General features: G+C 43.0%; 1 protein-coding gene across 1 annotated transcript in view; it reads right to left on the bottom strand.

Annotated features, from left to right (window-relative positions):
* The window catches only part of LOC137645124 (piggyBac transposable element-derived protein 3-like), a 29,456-nt gene extending 10,474 nt beyond the window's left edge, over positions 1–18,982 (bottom strand). The window contains exon 1 of the mRNA XM_068377960.1: positions 18,931–18,982. Within this exon, the coding sequence (XP_068234061.1) occupies positions 18,931–18,982 (52 nt within the window). The remainder of the gene's footprint in view (positions 1–18,930) is intronic.
* Positions 18,983–19,184: the final 202 nt, after the last annotated feature.

The raw sequence follows: 19,184 nt of genomic DNA, 5'->3' as shown, positions 1-19,184 counted from the left end.
TGATGAAAATTAAAAATAAGAAAAGAAAAAATGTAAAAGAAAAATATAAAATTATAAAAATGAAAAAAAAATAAGCTAAGTTAAAGTTCACGTAGTAGTGTAAGTTAGTGTAAGTTATCGTACACGTTATCGTACAAAGTCACCGTCCCTACCTCCTCGCTGATCTTCCGTCTCCTGCGTAGAAGTCCCTACACCTGCACTGGCCTGTCGCTAAGGTAAAGTGTTACATTACAACCTGTTTTTTATTTATTATTTCATTATTATTATTCTTTTTTTTGGTTTGTAATATGTATTTATTATACAGTTATGGTATTAATGTCACGTGTAATTATGTGTAGCCATTTATTAAGGATTTATTATGGGTTTTTAGGCTGTGGAACGAATTAAATCAATTACCATGTATTCTTATGGGAATATTTGCTCCAACATACGATCGTTTTAACATACGAAGTAGTTTCTGGAACGAATCAAGATCGTATGTAGAGGTATCACTGTACTACCATAAACGCACTGCAGCAGCTCGCGCCCGAGTGTCAGCACTCTTGTCAGTATGGAGCCGGTCAAGAGGAGGGTCACAAAGAAGACCATTTCAGCTTTGATTCTCAGGGTCATTGCTCTTGCAGTGAATCCAGACCTTCCTCCTGCTGGTCAACTAAGAAATCACGATGCCAGGGGCATAAATACGTCACTGGCGTTTAAATGCAACTACTCTGTGGCGCAGGTATTGCAAGTGGATGTGTGGAAGCGTCAAATGACCTTCACAGCCTATTACCTGCAAGACTTGACCCACAGGAACATGGATACCTTTTTCATCTGTCTTGTGGTGACTACACAACAGATGGTTTAGTATTCAGTACCTTAGGGTCCTTGATGGACAAGTAGCAGATGGTTGAGGGGATTGGTTACCCAGGATTAGTCTGGGATGAATGTATTAGAATGACTAGTTCCTTCTTTTCTTCATCTTCCCCCTCTCTGGGGTTCACAGCACCATGGGTCCTCTACACGCTGGCCACACCTATCTGCATGTAATAACCACTTCCCTTGTGTAACCTAGTACAGTATAGATTTAATACTGATACTTCCCACAAGCATGGCGTACCAGGTGAAAATGAGAGTGGTGAGAGACTGGTAGATATGTGTGTTAAGCAAGACATGGTGATAAGTAATAGCTTTTTCAAAAAGAAGGATAAAAATAAGTATACATGGGTAAGAGTGGCAAATGGAAGAGTAGTAGAAAGGGCATTAATGGATTATGTGTTGATAACTAAAAGAATGTTTGGAAGATTGAAAGACGTGCACGTGTTTAGGGGTATGGCTAACGGTATGTCTGATCATTTTTTGGTGGAAGAAAAAGTAGTTGTAGCAAAAGAGTGGGGGAATAGAGTAGGTGGATGTAAAAGGGAGCTAGTGAGGGTTGAAGAGGTAATAAAACCGGGGGTAAAAAAAAAATATCAGGAATAGTTGAAAATGACATATGATGAAGTGAAAGTAAGAGAAACTGGCAATTTAGAGGAGGAGTGGAAGTTAGTAAAAAGGGATTTTGACGAAGGAAAAATCTATTTCTGGGGAGAGACCTGTGACGCCCGGTGAAAAGGGTCCTTCTTTACACTTTTCTAATATAAATCTTCCAAATATACTAGAGAAAGATAAAAGCATGGAATGCAGAGGTTACAACCCTCGCGCGATCACCTTGTGGGTGTCGTGTATTTAACAAGGGCGTGTGAAAACCACTATTCACAGGCTGTCTTCCATTTAGATAATCCCTTCATCAAAGGGGAGGGCTGTGACAGGCCCTAGAGAATACAGTTGGACTACCCCACCGACACCTTCTAATCGCGCTCTCCAGGTCATCCTTCTGCAAGAACATATGGCTTGGCAAGGAAAGGGTGGGTCCGCACAAAAATAACCGGGAAGGGTTTCACCGGGCGTCACAGGTCTCTCCCCAGAAATAGATTTTTCCTTCGTCAAAATCGCTTTTCTGGGTCGATCTGTGACGGACGATGAAAATGTACCAGAGAATGCCTTCCAAGCCCAATAAAGTAATAACATAATGCGGAGAATACTATCACCATGTACGACAATAATATAATATAATAATGTAAGAAACGTCCAATTACCAACTACCTAAATAACTAAGACGACAAGAAATCAACTGAGTGTCGAATCGCAAAAGGCATCAAACCTTACATGTCTAAGCATATCTAAACCTTAAAGGAACGGTAACTACAATAACAATTAAACCATAGGAATTAAACATGGCAAAAATCATAGGGCTAACGAACTACCCAGGCGAGTGGCGACGTGGTGTGAGTGGCGGGTAGGAGGGAGAAGAGAAGAGATGGAAGAAAAGATGAAGCAGAGATTAATGGAGAGGGAAAAGGCTCCCCGCTGCCATCGTCGGGTATTTAAGGGCCTGTAAGAACTATAGATAGTTGCGTTTGACAACCATAGGGGATTTCCAACCCGTATATTTTTTTAAAATCATCAAAGTCCCTGTTCTGGAAGTAATTGATGTAGGTATCTACTGTCCGTATATCATGAGCCTGGGGAAATGATTCCGGATTAGTATGTTTAAAGAAGTAGAGGATTTGTTGCCTGATACTGTGAATGGAAATAGTACCTCCTTGTTCCCCGATAACCAAGGGGCCAGACGAGCGGGTGGCAGTTCTAGCTAAAAAAGGCCTTGAGAGTAGTGACTGAACACAGAGAAAAGATCCTGGGGAAGAAGAATAATCTTCCGAGGGGAGCACCTATTTTGCGGATCCTCATTTCTTAGCTAGGAAAGCATTGTCTGGAGAAAGGAGTTCTTCAGCTGAAGGGAGGAAATCTGTTTTCCGGGCTCGTGAGAGAGCTGCTAGTTCTGATATTCCATCACCTGAGGCCAAAGCCGTTAGAAATAAAGTCTTCCTAAGAAGGGTGATAAGAGCAGGATTCATTGTCCGTGTCCGGCGCAAGTTTTGAGGACACCGTTCATAGACCAGAATCCTATTGTGGCCGAACCGAAGGTCAAAGACTAGCACATGTTTTTGGAATAGATGAGAAATAGGAATCAGCTAGGTTAATGTTAAACCCAACAAGGAAGATCTTCTTCAAAGCTGACTTGATGGTGGTTAAAGTGCTAACTGTTAGGCCTTTGCCAAATAAGAACCTCAAGAAAGAGATGTCTATATTCGGAGACATACGAGTATGGTCTGAACTCTTAGGGAATCTGCTAGTTGTTAACGGCCGAATGATATTGGCGAATTGTCGAGTCCCTTTTGTCTGATTCGATGAAGAGATCGATTTCCGGTTCAATGTTCGCGTCTCTACGAGCTGCAAACTTCCTGTAGTCCACAAAGTCAGAGTTTTGGCTATCCTTGAGCAATCTGACACAGTGAGTTTGGATTACTTGAGTCAGTTTGGGGAACGGAATCCGGAAGGGACGGAGTTTCAACTCGAGGAGGAGAGGAAACCAACTGTTCTTGGCCAGTGAGGTGGTACTAAAGCCACTGCCCCCCCCCCCCCGGAAGGAGCGTAGTTTGTGTAAAAGTCTCATTAGAAGATTCACTGGGGGAAATAGGTAAACCTTCTTCTAATGGTTCCTGAGTATCCACCGGAATGAAATTATGTCTAGAGACCATTCTGACTCCAGTGGTTTCGTCCTGGCTAGTGAGTCCGCTCTCACATTCTGGACTCCCGCAAGGTGAGTTACTGACAGGATCCAGTTCTTTTCTGTTGGCCAGGCGAAGATAGTGACCAGGATCCGATTCAGGTTGGGTGACTTGGATCCTCCCCTGTTGACGCAGTGTACTACGTCTGTGCTGGCTGACACTACTCTGATGTGGCTCGACCTCGGAGGAGAGAGTCTCTTCAGGGTCAAGAACACTGCCATGGCTTCGAGAACATTGATATGGGTCTGTTTCATGGCGGATGACCAAGACCCCTGAAACATCTGATGTTCGGAGTAATCCCCCCATCCACTTAGAGGCGCGGCTGTATGGAATGTCTCTTGTGGAGGTGGGAATTGTAGAGGAACCGATTTGGAGAGGTTCTTCGGTTCGGACCATGGGCGTAGTCTCATTTTCAAGACAGAGGGGATCTTCGAGACCTTGTCTCTTAAAGGTACTGTAGCTCCCTTTCTCCAAACTCGATTGATGTCTTTGAATTTTTGTTATTGAAGTGAATTGGAGAAGGCCGATGATACTTTCTAAGGTACCGATTTGGAGAGGTTCTTCGGTTCGGACCATGGGCGTAGTCTCATTTTTAAGACAGAGGGGATCTTCGAGACCTTGTCTCTTAAAGGTACTGTAGCTCTCTTTCTCCAAACTCGATTGATGTCTTTGAATTTTTGTTATTGAAGTGAATTGGAGAAGGCCGATGATACTTTCTAAGGTTCTTCTGGACATCTGTGTTTGAGAAAATTCTTGATCTTGGAAGCTATTCCTCTTACCTTTTGGAAGGGAGAGACAACGTTTTCTTCGAAAGGTCCCACTGAATGTCTAACCATTCTAAGTGGCCTGATGGTTGCAGGCGAGACTTTTGGAGATTAACCCGAAATCACAGGTTGTCGAGAAATCGAAGTACTTCCTTCGTAGCTCTGTTGCCTTTTATGGCCGACCGGGCCCAAATGAGCCAACCATCCAGATAAGCCATGATCTGTAGCTCTTGGTTCCTGAGTTGTTCTAACACTGTCTCTCCCAGTTTCGTGAATATCCTGGGATCAATGTTGAGGCCGAAGGGCATGTCTTGAACGCAAAGGCTTTCCTGCCTAGGCGGAAACCCAGATAAAAAGAGAAGTTTCAAGCTATAGGCACATGATAATAGTCGTCGGTAAGATCGACAGAGGTGGTGACGGCCCCACGGGGAAGTAAGGTCCGTACCTGAGAGATAGTCAACATCAGGAACTTGTCGCAGAGAATGTAAGAGTTTAGCTTTGACAAGTCCCGGTCCACTCTCAATGCCGACAAGCCTTTCTTCGGAATTGTGAACAGGCGGCCTTGGAACTTCGGTGATCGGTCCCGTTTGATTGCTTTCTTCTTGAGTATCTCTGTGGTGTACTCTCTCAGGATAGGAGTGGATTTTTGGGAGAAGGTCACTGGTGGAGGAGGAGGACCTTGTGGCCATTTCCACCTCAAACCTTTAGAGATTATGCTATGAGCCCACGGACCGAAGGTCCAATGGTCTTGAAAGTGGTAAAGTCTCTCCCCTACCGGGACCACCTCGTTGTGAGGGAGTGAACCTAGGTCCTTTCCTTCCCCGAGCCCCCTTTTTCTAGGTCCGCCTCGATGGCGGAACTGTCTTCTACTCCTGTATCTTCCTCTCTGGTGTCCACGAAAGGAACCTGAGGGTTCGGAGCTAGGGCTGTTTGCAGGCGAGGGCATCCAAACGGGGTTGGGCTGTGTACCTGGGGAATCAGTGAGGTAGCCCACCTGATGAGGGGGGATCCGGATGCATAGGCGTCGAATCAGAGGAAGACTGTGATGACGAGTGGGTAACTGACTATTGATGGCAGTGACCCTGGTTCGTTTAGTAGAGGGCAACTCTCTGCGTCTCCTTGAAGAAAGCTTACTTTTGGTCTTCGACCTTCTTTCTGGCAGTGAGGCCCCGCCTTTCCTGCAATTTTGGGTTGCTCTCGTATCATCCTGTAGAACCTTGTTCACCTCCTCCTGAGGGAAGAGGGTTTTACCCCATCAGGAGGAAACTATCAGCCTGCTCGATTCCTGTCTGATACAGGCCTCAGACAGAACGTATTTCCTACAACTAACCCGATCAGACCACCAAACGTGTAGGTCGAATTGGAAGGGCAGAGGTTGGTTCTTCATGAATATCCGAAACAAAGTCTCAGTGGGATAAATCGAGGCTAGGGTCTCCCCGAGGTGGGGTCCGGCTCTTTAAGAACCTTCTTTGTCAGCTTGAATAGTAAGACCTGTCAATTTATCCGTAATAGGCAAGGTAATAATGAGAGCAGTTGTAGATATGGCGTATTCCCCATTGTGTGGGGTGAGCTTGGAATTAGCGTACCCCCCAGACCGACAACATCCTGGTCCAGACAGATCGAGCCTGCCCTTTAGGAAATAATACCGTTACCTTCAGTACCTTGTCTAACCTAACCAAGGCATGCTCTTTCAATCGAACGAATCCGTTGAATGGGAATTCTAGTCCTTGAGAGTAAATTCTAGGTCCTCCAGAGGGCGGACGTCTATGCCATCCAGAGTTATGGTACCAGCTATATATGGGACATGTAAGGCAAATTTCTATGTGTTGTTTTTATCGAAGGAGGTTACTTCGATACGCCTGGGGCTGTAGGGGGAGTCATCCGAGTTCCTGAACGGATCCGACTCACCGCCATATCTTTGAGCTCCGTCATAGTCCCTTGGCTTGCCCTAGAATGTGTTGTATCTGCTCTTTAACCTTACCCCTGGCTCTTAGCAGTCACGGTTTTATGCAAGGTAATATGAACATCAGGATCCTTTGAGGGTCCCAGGTCGGTGACGCAGGTAATTGCAAAGCTGAAGGCTCAAAACTCATCACCACCTACCTGCCCGTCCATGGGGTCAATGTCCAACCCTTGAGAGGACACTCCGAGGAGATAGGGTCCTCTAGATGGAGCATTCCTTCCAAACCTCGATACCCAAGGGCGGAGAGCCGCTCTTGCAGGCCGGAGAGATTCATCATCATCCTGAAAGAAGTGAGGGGATTAGTGATGAAGGAGAAGACCGTTCTCCTCAATAAGCAATGCATACATAAATCCGGATCAAATGAAATCATCGACAAAGTATACCAAAAAGAAACATATTAGAACCAACTTACATCATGGGTCAGGAGTAGGGAGGACAGCTCGTAGCAGAGCGTGCATGACTCCGGGAACCATACCATGTAGGCGGACCTTCTGTAAAAGAAAGGAGACATAAGTCTGGATGTTCCTTGAAACTCTGGTTAGTGATCCTATTCACAGGCTGGGATCAACCGTATAACTATAACTAATAATAATGTCTATATTTATGCATATATTTAATTATAAATATGTATAAATATGGATAAATATCCATACAACAACGTGTTCAAATAGAAATAAATTTCTACTCTGTACTTGGGACCGAATGCTAGCCCCTTCTAATGAAAAGCCAGGTCGAAACCAACCATGCCATGAGAGGCTATCTACTGTTCCTTGAGACTCTGGTCAGTGAACAGATGAATCAATAGAATACTAATATCCAGTAACCACGTAACATGTAACTATAAACCTCATCGGAAAAATAATGTTAACCCCGGTTCTGAACGTCTGAGTCAGGGGTGGCCAACCTATGGCGCATGCGCCAACAGTGTCGCATTGCATGATTACAAGTGGCGCACTATACCCCAAAGATAGTAAATTGAATGACTTTTCTTTAAAATTGCTAATTATGGTCATATATTTTCATTAGGACTTTCAAGAATAGCTAATGAATATTATCAACGCAAATTCAAAGTGTCATTAAAGTAAGTACAGTTTACTTTGTATTCATGTTAAATCCTTTCCTTTACAGCTAAAACAAATGATTGGCCACCCGTGGTCTGAGTGATCTCTGTTGCCACCGGAGATCCGGTGACAAAGGTCCGTCATATTGAACGTGAACATCAGAGGAAAGCTAATATTAACCTCAATGCTGAACGTCTGTGTGATATCCGGTTAAGCCGGAGATTCGATGAAAAAGGACCGTAATAACGAAATTGTGATTATTCATGAAAAAAGGGTTCGTACCCTGGTTCTGATCGTCTGATTGATTTCTGTTTGTACCGGAGATCCGGTGACAAAGGTCCGTCATCGTGAAATCGTGACCCTCAGCGGTACGATAATATTAACCTCAATGCTGAACGTCTGTGTTATCTCCAGTGAAGCCGGAGATTCGATGAAAAAGGACCGTAATAATGTAATTGTGATCAATCATGACAAAGGTTCGTGTGCAAAAGGCCTCAGCCGGAGTCTGAGTGCCGGATTTCACCGCTGCACTCCAAATATCTGACTAGTTCTCACCCAATGAGTATCCATTATAGCGGAGTATAACTCAAGGCGGAGCTAAGGGTGTCGGCATAAAGTGATCCCAAATAATGACTCATACACTAACGTAACCTATTAATAGTGCTAGCTCTATTAACAGTAACCACATCAATAAAACGTGAATATCATTAAACGTAATATCATAAACCCGGAGAATAAGAGAAGGCAGGAACAACTCATGATCGTATAAAACGGAAAACGGGAAATCCACCTCCTCTACTCGAGCTTAATAAAGAAAACGAGAGAAGGGGTAACTCGTAACTCTAGAAACAGAAAATGAGCACTCTATGCTCACGCTCTCAAGGTTACATAATACAGAACCATAATCACACAATAATATGATAAGAATAATGATAAAATTGTAATAACCAAGAACGAAGAATAACGACAACGTAACAAATAAACATAAAGATATAGTCTAAAACGAGCACCTTCCTGAGGCGTGTACATAACTATAACAAAGACTAGATCGATATTCTTTGTCCAAATTGGACTTGCTAGCAAATAAATACCATAGTAAAAACCAATAATAAATAATGATAATAAAAATGGTCATAAAACGTAAGTGATATAACCTAGATGACAGAGTACCAGATGGGCAATATTAACTTGAAAAACTACCGAATCGAACAAAACCAAAATGGCTGCCGTCACCGAGGACGGCCAAGCCTCTTCCAATATTAAAATCCACATTACTGGAAAGAGAACAAATGCCCGGTACTGAAAAAACTGTCAAAACAAACTATGGTACTTAACATTGGTAAAGGTGAAGTAGCAGCGTCAGTCATGTTGAATTAACGACAATCACTTGCAAAAACACCAAGCACAAAAATATTACGACTTTGCGGGCAAGTCCAAAACAGAAGGATGACCTGGAGAGCGCGAGTAGTAGGTGTCGGTGGGGTAGTCCAACTGTATTCTCTAGGGCCTGTCACGGCCCTCCCCTTTGATGAAGGGATTATCTAAATGGAAGACAGCCTGTGAATAGTGGTTTTCACACACCCTTGTTAAATACACGACACCCACAAAGTGATCGCGCGAGGGTTGTAACCTCTGCATTCCATGCTTTTATCTTTCTCTAGTATATTAGGAAGATTTATATTAGAAAAGTGTAAAGAAGGACCCTTTTCACCGGCCGTCACAGATCGACCCAGAAAGAAAATTTTTATGAATAGTACTTACCTGGCAGTTATATATATATAGCTGATATCTCTAAATCGGCAGAATTTTTCAAAACGAGGCAACCGCCTTGTGGTGGTTGGGAGGTAGGTGGTTACACCCGTCACAGGGTGGTACAAGGAATCATTCCCGTGTTCAAGACTTCAGTTCATCTCTGCCGGCTGGATCGAAAACATCATCGGTCCACCATTGAGAGTTTTTTTAATCATTTTCCCTTCTTCGCTTTTTTGGACTTCGTTTGGTGAAGTACACTGATTTAGGGATTTGGCAATCGTGTTTTGTTACTATTTACTTTGTTTATCATGAGGGAAAACTTAATTTTCGTGTTTGTGCGAGTGATGTATGCAAGGTGAGGTTACCGAAAATGTCGGTTGACCCTCACAGTTTGTATGCAGGGGTTTTGTTTGTGCACTATATTTTAGGTGCAAAGTTTTTAATCCTGATGACGGAAATACGTTCCGCCAACTCTATGACGTCACAGTCGTGTGACGCAATCTTCATTGTATGACTTGCAAATTCTCTTTATTTGTTTTTTCTTGTAAAGAATGGGAGGAATTCCACTTTTATAAGTTTTTTAACTTTCGATGTAAAATTTTAAAGAAATATTTGTCCATTTAGTATTCGTTCTTTAAATCATCGATCTAATTTCATAGATTAAATAGAACTGGCGTATGGTTAATTTACGCTGTTTAGTTCTCATTACTATCGATGCAGTCCCAACATGCCTTGGTAGCGTTCTTTTCGATATGGGAATTCTAGTTTTTAGTAGTTTTTTCATTTATATGTTCCTATTGTTATATGTAGCAATCCCTTTTTTTCGGGGGGGGGGAACCTTTAAGATTTAAGGGTTATTTACATTTATATATATAGATACATTATTGCTATATCTGTTCATTTTAATCTTTAGCGTATAACTTTCCCGGCGGTTATATGTAACTACCGGGTAGGTATTTATGACATTTAATTTTACCGGTGGTTATATGTAACTACCGGGTGAATGTGTTCAACATTTATTCTTAAACTCAACTCTTGCCCGGTGGTTTTCTTTTTGTGACCGCCGGGTAAGTATGTTTGAAAGTTTATTTTATTATGGAAATGTCAGTTTAATATTTTATAAAAATATTTCGTTACAGTTTATACAGTGAACCCTCGTTTATCGCGGTAGATAGGTTCCAGTCGCGGCCACGATAGGTGAAAATCCGCGAAGTAGTGACACCATATTTACCTATTTATTCAACATGTATATTCAGACTTTTAAAACCTTCCCTTGTACGTAGTACTGTTAACAAACTACCCTTTAATGTACAGAACACTTAATGCATGTACTACAGTACCCTAAACTAAAACAGGCACAAATATTAAAGGTGATTTTATATCATGCATTTCCTAAACATGCTAAAAAGCACGATAAAAAATGGCAACCAATGTTTTGTTTACATTTATCTCTGATCATAATGTAGAAACAAACTGGAGGTAGAGCTTTGCTTATTACCCAGACATATTTCCCATACTTTTTCCCTTAGAACTACATCACATCTTCCTACTTTAGATATATATATATATATATATATATATATATATATATATATATATATATATATATATATATGTATATATATATATATATATATATATATATATATATATATATATATATATATATATATATATATATATATGTGTGTGTGTGTATATATATATATATATATATATTTATATGTATACACATATACATACCTACATATATACATAAATACATGCATACATATTTATATATATATATTACTGTATATATATGGGTTATGGAAAAAATCCGCGAAGTGGTGAATCCGCGATGGTCGAACCGCGAAGTAGCGAGGGTTCACTGTATAGCAAGTACTAGAGACGATATTGCTTTCTCATTCAAGCCCGTGGCAGCAGGATAAGTTCTCTCACAATGGGCAGGACTAATTATGGTCTTTTGTGTTAGAGTTTAATAGTGCAAGTTTCAGTGCTAAATTAGGGCATTGGATTCATTCAGCACAGTGGACATCGTTTTCCTAGCCTTAGACCTCTTCCAAGCTCCCCGGCCCATGGGAGAAGGAACGTCGATCGGCGAAAGGAAACGAGAGGCGTTAGCTCACGAGCAAACGCCCTCGCGAGGGTTCCTGTTCACGTTCCCAAGAATGCTCGCCCTTGCCATTGGAAAGCAAAGAGCATTGGACGTTAAGATACTTACACTGCTTTTAGAGTTTTGCATTGCATCACTTTTGATTTTAATGGCAATACTATAAGTCATAGATATTCGCTGATAATATCAATGCTTACAAGCCTTCATTGACACGGTTTTTGTCCCAGAGCGCCAGTCGGCCATATGAACCCTCTGGTCGGAACCGAATGCGCCGAGCGGCATAATGAATATCATTTTGCCTTAACGCTCGGCGCTAAGTCTTTCAAGACAGGACGATCGGCGCCTCGTCTTTCAGGACGATCGCCTCCTCGTCTTTCAGGGCGAATGCAGCCTCGTCTTTCAGGGCGAATGCAGCCTCGTCTTTCAGGGCAAATGCAGCCTTGTCTTCCGAATGCAGCCTCGTCTTTCAGGATGAATGCAGCCTCATCTTTCAGGACGAATGCAGCCTCGTCTTTCAGGACGAGGGCAGCCTCATCTTTCAGGACGAGGGCAGCCTTGTTTTTCAGGACGAGGGCCGCCTCGTCTTTCAGGACGAGGGCCGCCTCGTCTTTCAGGATGAGGGCAGCCTCGTCTTTCAGGACGAATGCAGCGTCGTCTTTCAGGACGAATGCAGCCTCGTCTTTCAGGACGAATGCAGCCTCGTCTTTCAGGGCGAGGGCAGCCTCGTCTTTCAGGACGAGGGCAGCCTCGTCTTTCAGGACGAATGCAGCCTCGTCTTTCAGGACGAATGCAGCCTCGTCTTTCAGGACGAATGCAGCCTCGTCTTTCAGGACGAATGGAGCCTCGTCTTTCAGGACGAATGCAGCCTCGTCTTTCAGGACGAATGCAGCCTTGTCTTTCAGGACGAATGCAGCCTCGTCTTTCAGACCGAATGCAACCTCGTCTTTCAGGACGATAGGACGATCACCGCCTCGTCTTTCAAGACGACGCCACGTCTTATAAGATCTTTGTCAAAGGATGACTTTAGTGATCACTTTTCTCCTGTTGAATTATTTGAGATTAACAGAAGGAGAAGATCCTAATTTCTGTTGCTCCATGTTCCCCTCCCTCTGAGTTTTCACGTTGTCATTAATGGAACTTTAAGAACATATTAATTTTTATTATCTTAAAACAGAAACCTATGATGCCAGCTTCCTTATCAGATAGGCCAGGATAGCCACGTTTAGGTCGAAGATCTTGTGGCAGCCCCACAGAGATTTTTTTTACAGCCCCCTTGGTGGATTGCTGAGTCTCTTAAGGAATACAGGCAATGGGGCTGGATCATTTTGAAATCAGAGGTCATAATTAAGGTACACACGTCTCCTTTTTTTTCTTTCTCTCTTCTCCCTCAAGAGTTGGTCAAAGACAGGTTTTGGTGTCTTAATCAGCAAGAAATTTTCTGCATGCTTTTTCTCTAACCAAACTATCAGTAGGAGCCAGACTTAGCTACTTCTGGCGAGCCTGGGAGAGGAGAGGAGCAGACCTTTGGTCCGTGTTTTTACTAAAGGATGGATGCGAAATCTTTTTCCTAGAGAATCCTCCTTTGTTAGTTACTCCGATAAGACCTTTCTGCCTAACCCACTTTGCAACTTCAATGTCTCTCTTTTGGGAGAGGGAGTCTTTTGTCCGGTCCTGGACGTAAATGCTCTTTACGCCTTCATTCAGAAGTCAAAGTTCTCCATGGAGACATCAAAATCTTTGGAGAAGAGGGGAGCAGACCTTTGGTCAGTACTTCTTCTGAAGAAGGATTACTTTTTCCTTTTATAGGGAAACCTCCTTTAGTTTTTAGCTCCAACAATTCTCTCTCCCAGATCTAGAGAGGAGTCTAAGTGGCATGCTATGCAATCAAACTTTATCTGAGGTTTGTTTACAAGAAAGAACGGGTGTAGAATGGGTCAGTTTCGGGCCTTGTGTTTTGGTCTCAGCTCCGCCCCTCTAATGTTCACGTAACTTTTGCTTAATGTAGCAGAATACTGCACTCAAGAGAAATCAGAGCGTCCCTGTATCTGGATTTTTAGATAACGTTGAGCCTATCAAAAAAATTAGGTCTTCCTGTCGACAAGAAGAGTCTCTTCTGACACCAGGACACTCAGCACCACGTCTTTTAGAACGTTCAGCATCTCGCTCTGTTAACCTCTCGGCTCCACGTCTTACAGGACGGTCGGCGCCATGTCTTACAAGATTATCGGTTCCGCACCTTCCTGGATGCTCAGCTCCACGTCTTACGGGACTATCGGCACCACGTCTTACAGGACTATCGGTGCCATGTCTTACAGGACGATCGGTACCTCATCTTTCAGGATGATCGACGTCATAGTTCTAGCATGAGGCATGACTTTGAACGTGAGAATCTAGGACTTCGTGATGACACTAGTCGAATCGTATGTCGAGATCAAGGACGCCTTCGTTCCAATCTCTTGGATCTAGAAAGTTTTTTTTTCGAGCTAGGTTTGTTCAAGGGCAAGAAACATCGGGACAAACATGCTCAGCAGGAAGAGATTAGTTTTTCCCACAGAATGGTCTCTCAACCCGCAAGTCTGTCAGTCTCTGGATGTTGTGGGGCAGACCTGTAACAGACCTTTTTGCCTCCAACTTGAACAAGAGGATCCCCTACTACTGCTCCCTAGTCCCGGACGAGGAAGCTGTAGCAGTGGACTCCTTCTTGTTGGATTGGACGAGGGTGGACATGTATGTGTTGCCCCCGTTCAAGATCATCAATCTGGTCTTCAGGAAATTCGCTCTCCTTGATTCGGGACGAATGATCCTAGCGGCTCCATTCTGGCCTGCAAGGAATGGTTTTTGGAAGTGATGGGCATGTTGATGGACTTCCCAAGAAGACTTCGGCAAGTCCAGATCTTCTCAAACAGCCCCACTTCGAGAGGTATCATCAAACCCCCCTTGCTCTCAAACTGTCTTCCTTCAGACTGACTAGAAGCTTGTCAGATCTCGAGGCTTTTCGGCACAAGGGGCGAAAGCTATCGCCAGAGCAAGGAGGATCTCTTCACAAAGAGTCTAACAATCTAAGTGGGAGACCTTTAGAGCTTGGTGGAGGCGGCACAAGTTTTCCTCAACCACTACCTCTCTGAGCCAGATTGCAGACTACCTCTTGTACCTCAGACAGGATGCTGAAGCTGGCTGTATCTACCATCAATGGATACAGCAGTATGCTCTCGACCATCTTTAGGCATAGAGGCCTAGAGTTGTCCCAAAATAAAGATTTGCAGGACCTCATTGGGTCTTTTCAGACGACGTAACAGGTACTCTTAAACCTGGATGTGGTGTTTAAGTTTCTGTGCTCCAAGAAATTTGAACCTATCTCGCTAGCCTCTCTTCGAGTTGTAACGAAGAAAACCCTCTTCCTTATGACTCTAGCGAATGCCAAAAAGGTCAGCGAAGTCCAGGCCATTGAGAAGCGGGTAAGCTTCAATTAGGATAGAGCAGTTTGTGCCTTAGGGTTCATCTTTCTCGGCAAGAACGAGAACCCTTCGAAACCCTGTCCTACGACGTTTGATGTCATTAATCTCACGAACCTAGTGGGTCAAGAGAAGGAAAGACTCCTCTGCCCAGTTAGGTCCCTCAAAGCTTATTTGGTTCACACTATGAACGTGAGCTGTGCATCCAACTCGTTATGGTGTTCAGTGAAAGATCCACCAAAATCCCCCGTCAAAGAATGCTTTGTCCTTTTTCCTGAGGGAAAGTATTAGGGAAGCCCTCCTCTTATGTGAGGAGGAACACTTCGTCCTGTTGAAATTACGGGCTCACGAAGTGAGAGCCATTGCTACCTCTCTGGCATATCAGGAATATATGTTAGTTAGGCTATTCATGGATGCAATTTTCTGGAGGAGCAACTTTGTCTTCGCTTCTCATTAACTTAGAGAGGTGAGAGTAGACTTTGGCAAGTGCTATACCTTGGGCCCATACGTAGCTGCGGTTTCTGTATTAGGCAAAGGAGTTAATAACCCCACTCAACCTTAGTTTATATGCATGTATGAGGGTTTGTGTTTTTATGATAGTCTGAGGACTTCGTCTTGTGGTACGGTTCCCTCAGTCTAGATAGATAGTTTGTCTATGTTGCAGGGTTAGGTGGTTAGTTCTAGTAAGGTTGCATTTTTTATTATATGGGGCTAAGGTAGTTTCTGAAGTCTATTCAAGTTGTTGGTCTTATCCCTTTGACAGACTCGATTGAGTTTTTTGCAGCATTGCAGGCTTACTCATGGATAAACACTCCTAAGGGAAAGCGATTCTAGAGGCTGTACCTTTGAAATCAGCTACCTTAGCAGGCAAGGAATCAAGGTGTTTTTATCTACTACAACTCTTTTGATGTTTCCCCAACGATGTTTACTGTCTGTTTCCCTCCTCCAAATGTGTGAATCAGCTATATATATATATAACTGCCAGGTAAGTACTATTCATAAATATGGAGTTTTTATGATAAAACAAAGTTTTATGAATACTTACCTGGCAGTTATATATATATATTCGAAGGCCCACCCACCTCCCCTCAGGAGACAGGTCGGGCATAGATGAACTGAAGTCTTGAACACGGGAATGATTCCTTGTACCACCCTGTGACGGGTGTAATCACCTACCTCCCAACCACCACAAGGCGGCTGCCTCGTTTTGAAAAATTCTGCCGATTTAGAGATATCAGCTATATATATATACTGCCAGGTAAGTATTCATAAAACTTTGTTTTATCATAAAAACTCCATTTTGTTGGGATTGCAAGTGATGTGTGTGGCAAGAAGGTTGTTGGAGGCAGCTTGAGGAAGGGCAGTGAATGGTGGAATGAAGGAGTGAAGGTAAAAGTGGAAGAGAAAAAGAGGGCTTTTGAAGAATGGCTGCAGAGTTATAGTATAGAGAAGTATGAAAAATATAAAGAGAAAAATGTGGAAGTAAAGCGCAAGGTACGTGAGGCAAAGAGGGCAGCTGACCTGAGGTGGGGTCAGGGATTGGGTCATTCATATGAAGAGAATAAGAAGAAGTTTTGGAAAGAAGTGAAGAGAGTAAGGAAGGCTGGCTCAAGAATTGAAGAGACAGTGAAAGATGGAAATGGAAGGTTGTTAAAAGGAGAGGAGGCAAGGAAATGATGGGCGGAATATTTTGAAAGTTTACTGAATGTTGAGGGTAATAGGGAGGCAGATATAATTGCTGTTGCAGGTGTTGAGGTGCCAGTGATGGGAGATGAGAATGAGAGAGAGATTACAATAGATGAAGTGAGGAGAGCACTAGACGAAACGAGAGTAGGAAAAGCGTCTGGTATGGATGGTGTGAGAGCTGAGATGTTGAAGGAAGGGGGTGTGACTGTACTTGAATGGTTGGTGAGATTGTTTAATATGTGTTTTGTGTTGTCAATGGTACCAGTAGATTGGGTTTGTGCATGTATTGTACTACTATATAAGGGTAAGAGAGATGTGCATGAGTGTTGTAATTCAAGAGGTATTAGTTTGTTAAGCGTAGTTGGAAAAGTGTATGGTAGAGTAATGATTAATAGGATCAAGGATAAAACAGAGAATGCAATCTTAGAAGTACAGGGTGGTTTTAGAAGAGATAGGGGTTGTTTGAATCAGATTTTTACAGTAAGGCAGATATGAGAGAAATATTTAGCAAAGGGTAAGGAGGTGTATGTTGCGTTTATGGATCTGGAGAAAGCGTATGATAGAGTTGATAGGGAAGCAATGTGGAATGTGATGAGGTTACATGGTGTTGGTGGAAGGTTGTTGCAAGCAGTGAAAGGTTTCTATAAAGGTAGTAAAGCATGTGTTAGGATAGGAAATGAAGTGAGTGATTGGTTTCCGGTGAGAGTGGGGCTGAGACAGGGATGTGTGATGTCACCATGGTTGTTTAACTTGTATGTTAATGGAGTGGTGAAAGAGGTGAATGCTCGAGTGCTTGGACGAGGATTAAAACTGGTAGACGAGAATGACCATGAATGGGAGGTAAATCAGTTGTTGTTTGCAGATGATGCTGTACTGGTTGCAGACACAGAAGAGAAGCTTGGACGATTAGTGACAGAATTTGGAAGTGTGTGAGAGAAGGAAGTTGAGAGTTAATGTGGGTAAGAGTAAGGTTATGAGATGTACGAGAAGGGAAGGTGGTGCAAGGTTGAATGTCATGTTGAATGGAGAGTTACTTGAGGAGGTGGATCAGTTTAAGTACTTGGGGTTTGTTGTTGCAGCAAATGGTGGAGTGGAAGCAGATGTACGTCAGCGAGTGAATGAAGGTTGCAAAGTGTTGGGGGCAGTTAAGGGAGTAGTAAAAAATAGAGGGTTGGGCATGAATGTAAAGAGAGTTCTATATGAGAAAGTGATTGTACCAACTGTGATGTATGGATTGGAGTTGTGGGGAATGAAAGTGATGGACAGACAGAAATTGAATGTGTTTGAGATGAAGTGTCTAAGGAGTATGGCTGGTGTATCTCAAGTAGATAGGGTTAGGAACGAAGTGGTGAGAGTGAGAACGGGTGTAAGAAATGAGTTAGCAGCTAGAGTGGATATGAATGTGTTGAGGTGGTTTGGCCATGTTGAGAGAATGGAAAATGGCTGTCTGCTAAAGAAAGGGATGAATGCAAGAGTTAATGGTAAAAGTACAAGAGGAAGGCCAAGGTTTGGGTGGATGGATGGAGTGAAGGAAGCTCTGGGTGACAGGAGGATAGATGTGAGAGAGGCAAGAGAGCGTGCTAGAAATAGGAATGAATGGCGAGCGATTGTGACGCAGTTCCGGTAGGCCCTGTTGCTTCCTCCGATGCCTTAGATGAACGCGGAGGTAGCAGCAGTAGGGGATTCAGCATTATGAAGCTTCATCTGTGGTGGATAATGTGGGAGGGTGGGCTGTGGCACCCTAGCAGTACCAGCTGAACTCGGTTGAGTCCCTTGTTAGGCTGGGAGGAACGTAGAGAGTAGAGGTCCCCTTTTTTGTTTTTGTTTCATTTGTTGATGTCGGCTACCCCCCTAAATTGGGGGAAGTGCCTTGGTATATGTATGTATGTACTTTCCACAAGGTGGGTATTGGGATACATCAGTGGTAAATACCAACATTCCTATTTTTAGCTCGGAGTATCTTACCTAGGCAGTCACAGTGCTAGTTATCACACGCACACTGGTTACTTAGGTCGATACCTGTGCATTACACGACCATGTTACCAAGGTGTCAGGGCTTTCCCAGTCACGGGCCAAACCTGTACAAGAAAATCCCGGTTCAGTGGCCAAGCCAGTAGTCGGACTTCTACCCTTCTAATGGGTGAGTCTTCCTATAAATAGTATGGGGTTTGTATTAGTGTTGGAATGAGTGACAAATTTGAAAGAAAATTTGTATTTTTACTAATGTATACAAACCTGAAGCTATTTACTGTATACAAATGGTCCCGCCAACACCTGTCCTCCTGACAAAGTCCTGCTTGCAATCAAAATTGGCAAGAATACATTGGTGTCTTGAGTGAGAAGGGTAGCTGGCAACTCCCCATTAATTAGTGGTTGTGTAACTGCCACCTTACTTTAAAGTCTCAATGACTAGTTTTTCAGCTTCGCCCAAAGATAATCCTATAAATAGCTCCAGGTTTGTATATGTTAGGAAAAATACAAATTACTTTCAAATTTGTCATATTTCTCTGTTAAACCATTTGGGTTGTGGAGTTCCATTTAGTAAGATTTTATACATTTGGCCTTTTTTCTTTATATATTTCTACAAAGGAGTCCCATTGTGTATCTGTTTTGTTGTATTCTAAACTCTCGGTGTATTCCTTCAGTTGTATCCAGTTACTCCATCTTTTTTATAATTTTCCTTTCTTTTGGGCGAGGAATATTTACCTGAAACCTAACTATTTTGTGGTCACTTTTGCCA

Source organism: Palaemon carinicauda, chromosome 8, assembly GCF_036898095.1.
Source record: "Palaemon carinicauda isolate YSFRI2023 chromosome 8, ASM3689809v2, whole genome shotgun sequence".
NCBI classification, from domain to species: Eukaryota; Metazoa; Arthropoda; class Malacostraca; order Decapoda; family Palaemonidae; genus Palaemon; species Palaemon carinicauda.
Note: the sequence above shows the minus strand (reverse complement) of the source record. Positions and strands in the feature narration are given on the sequence as shown.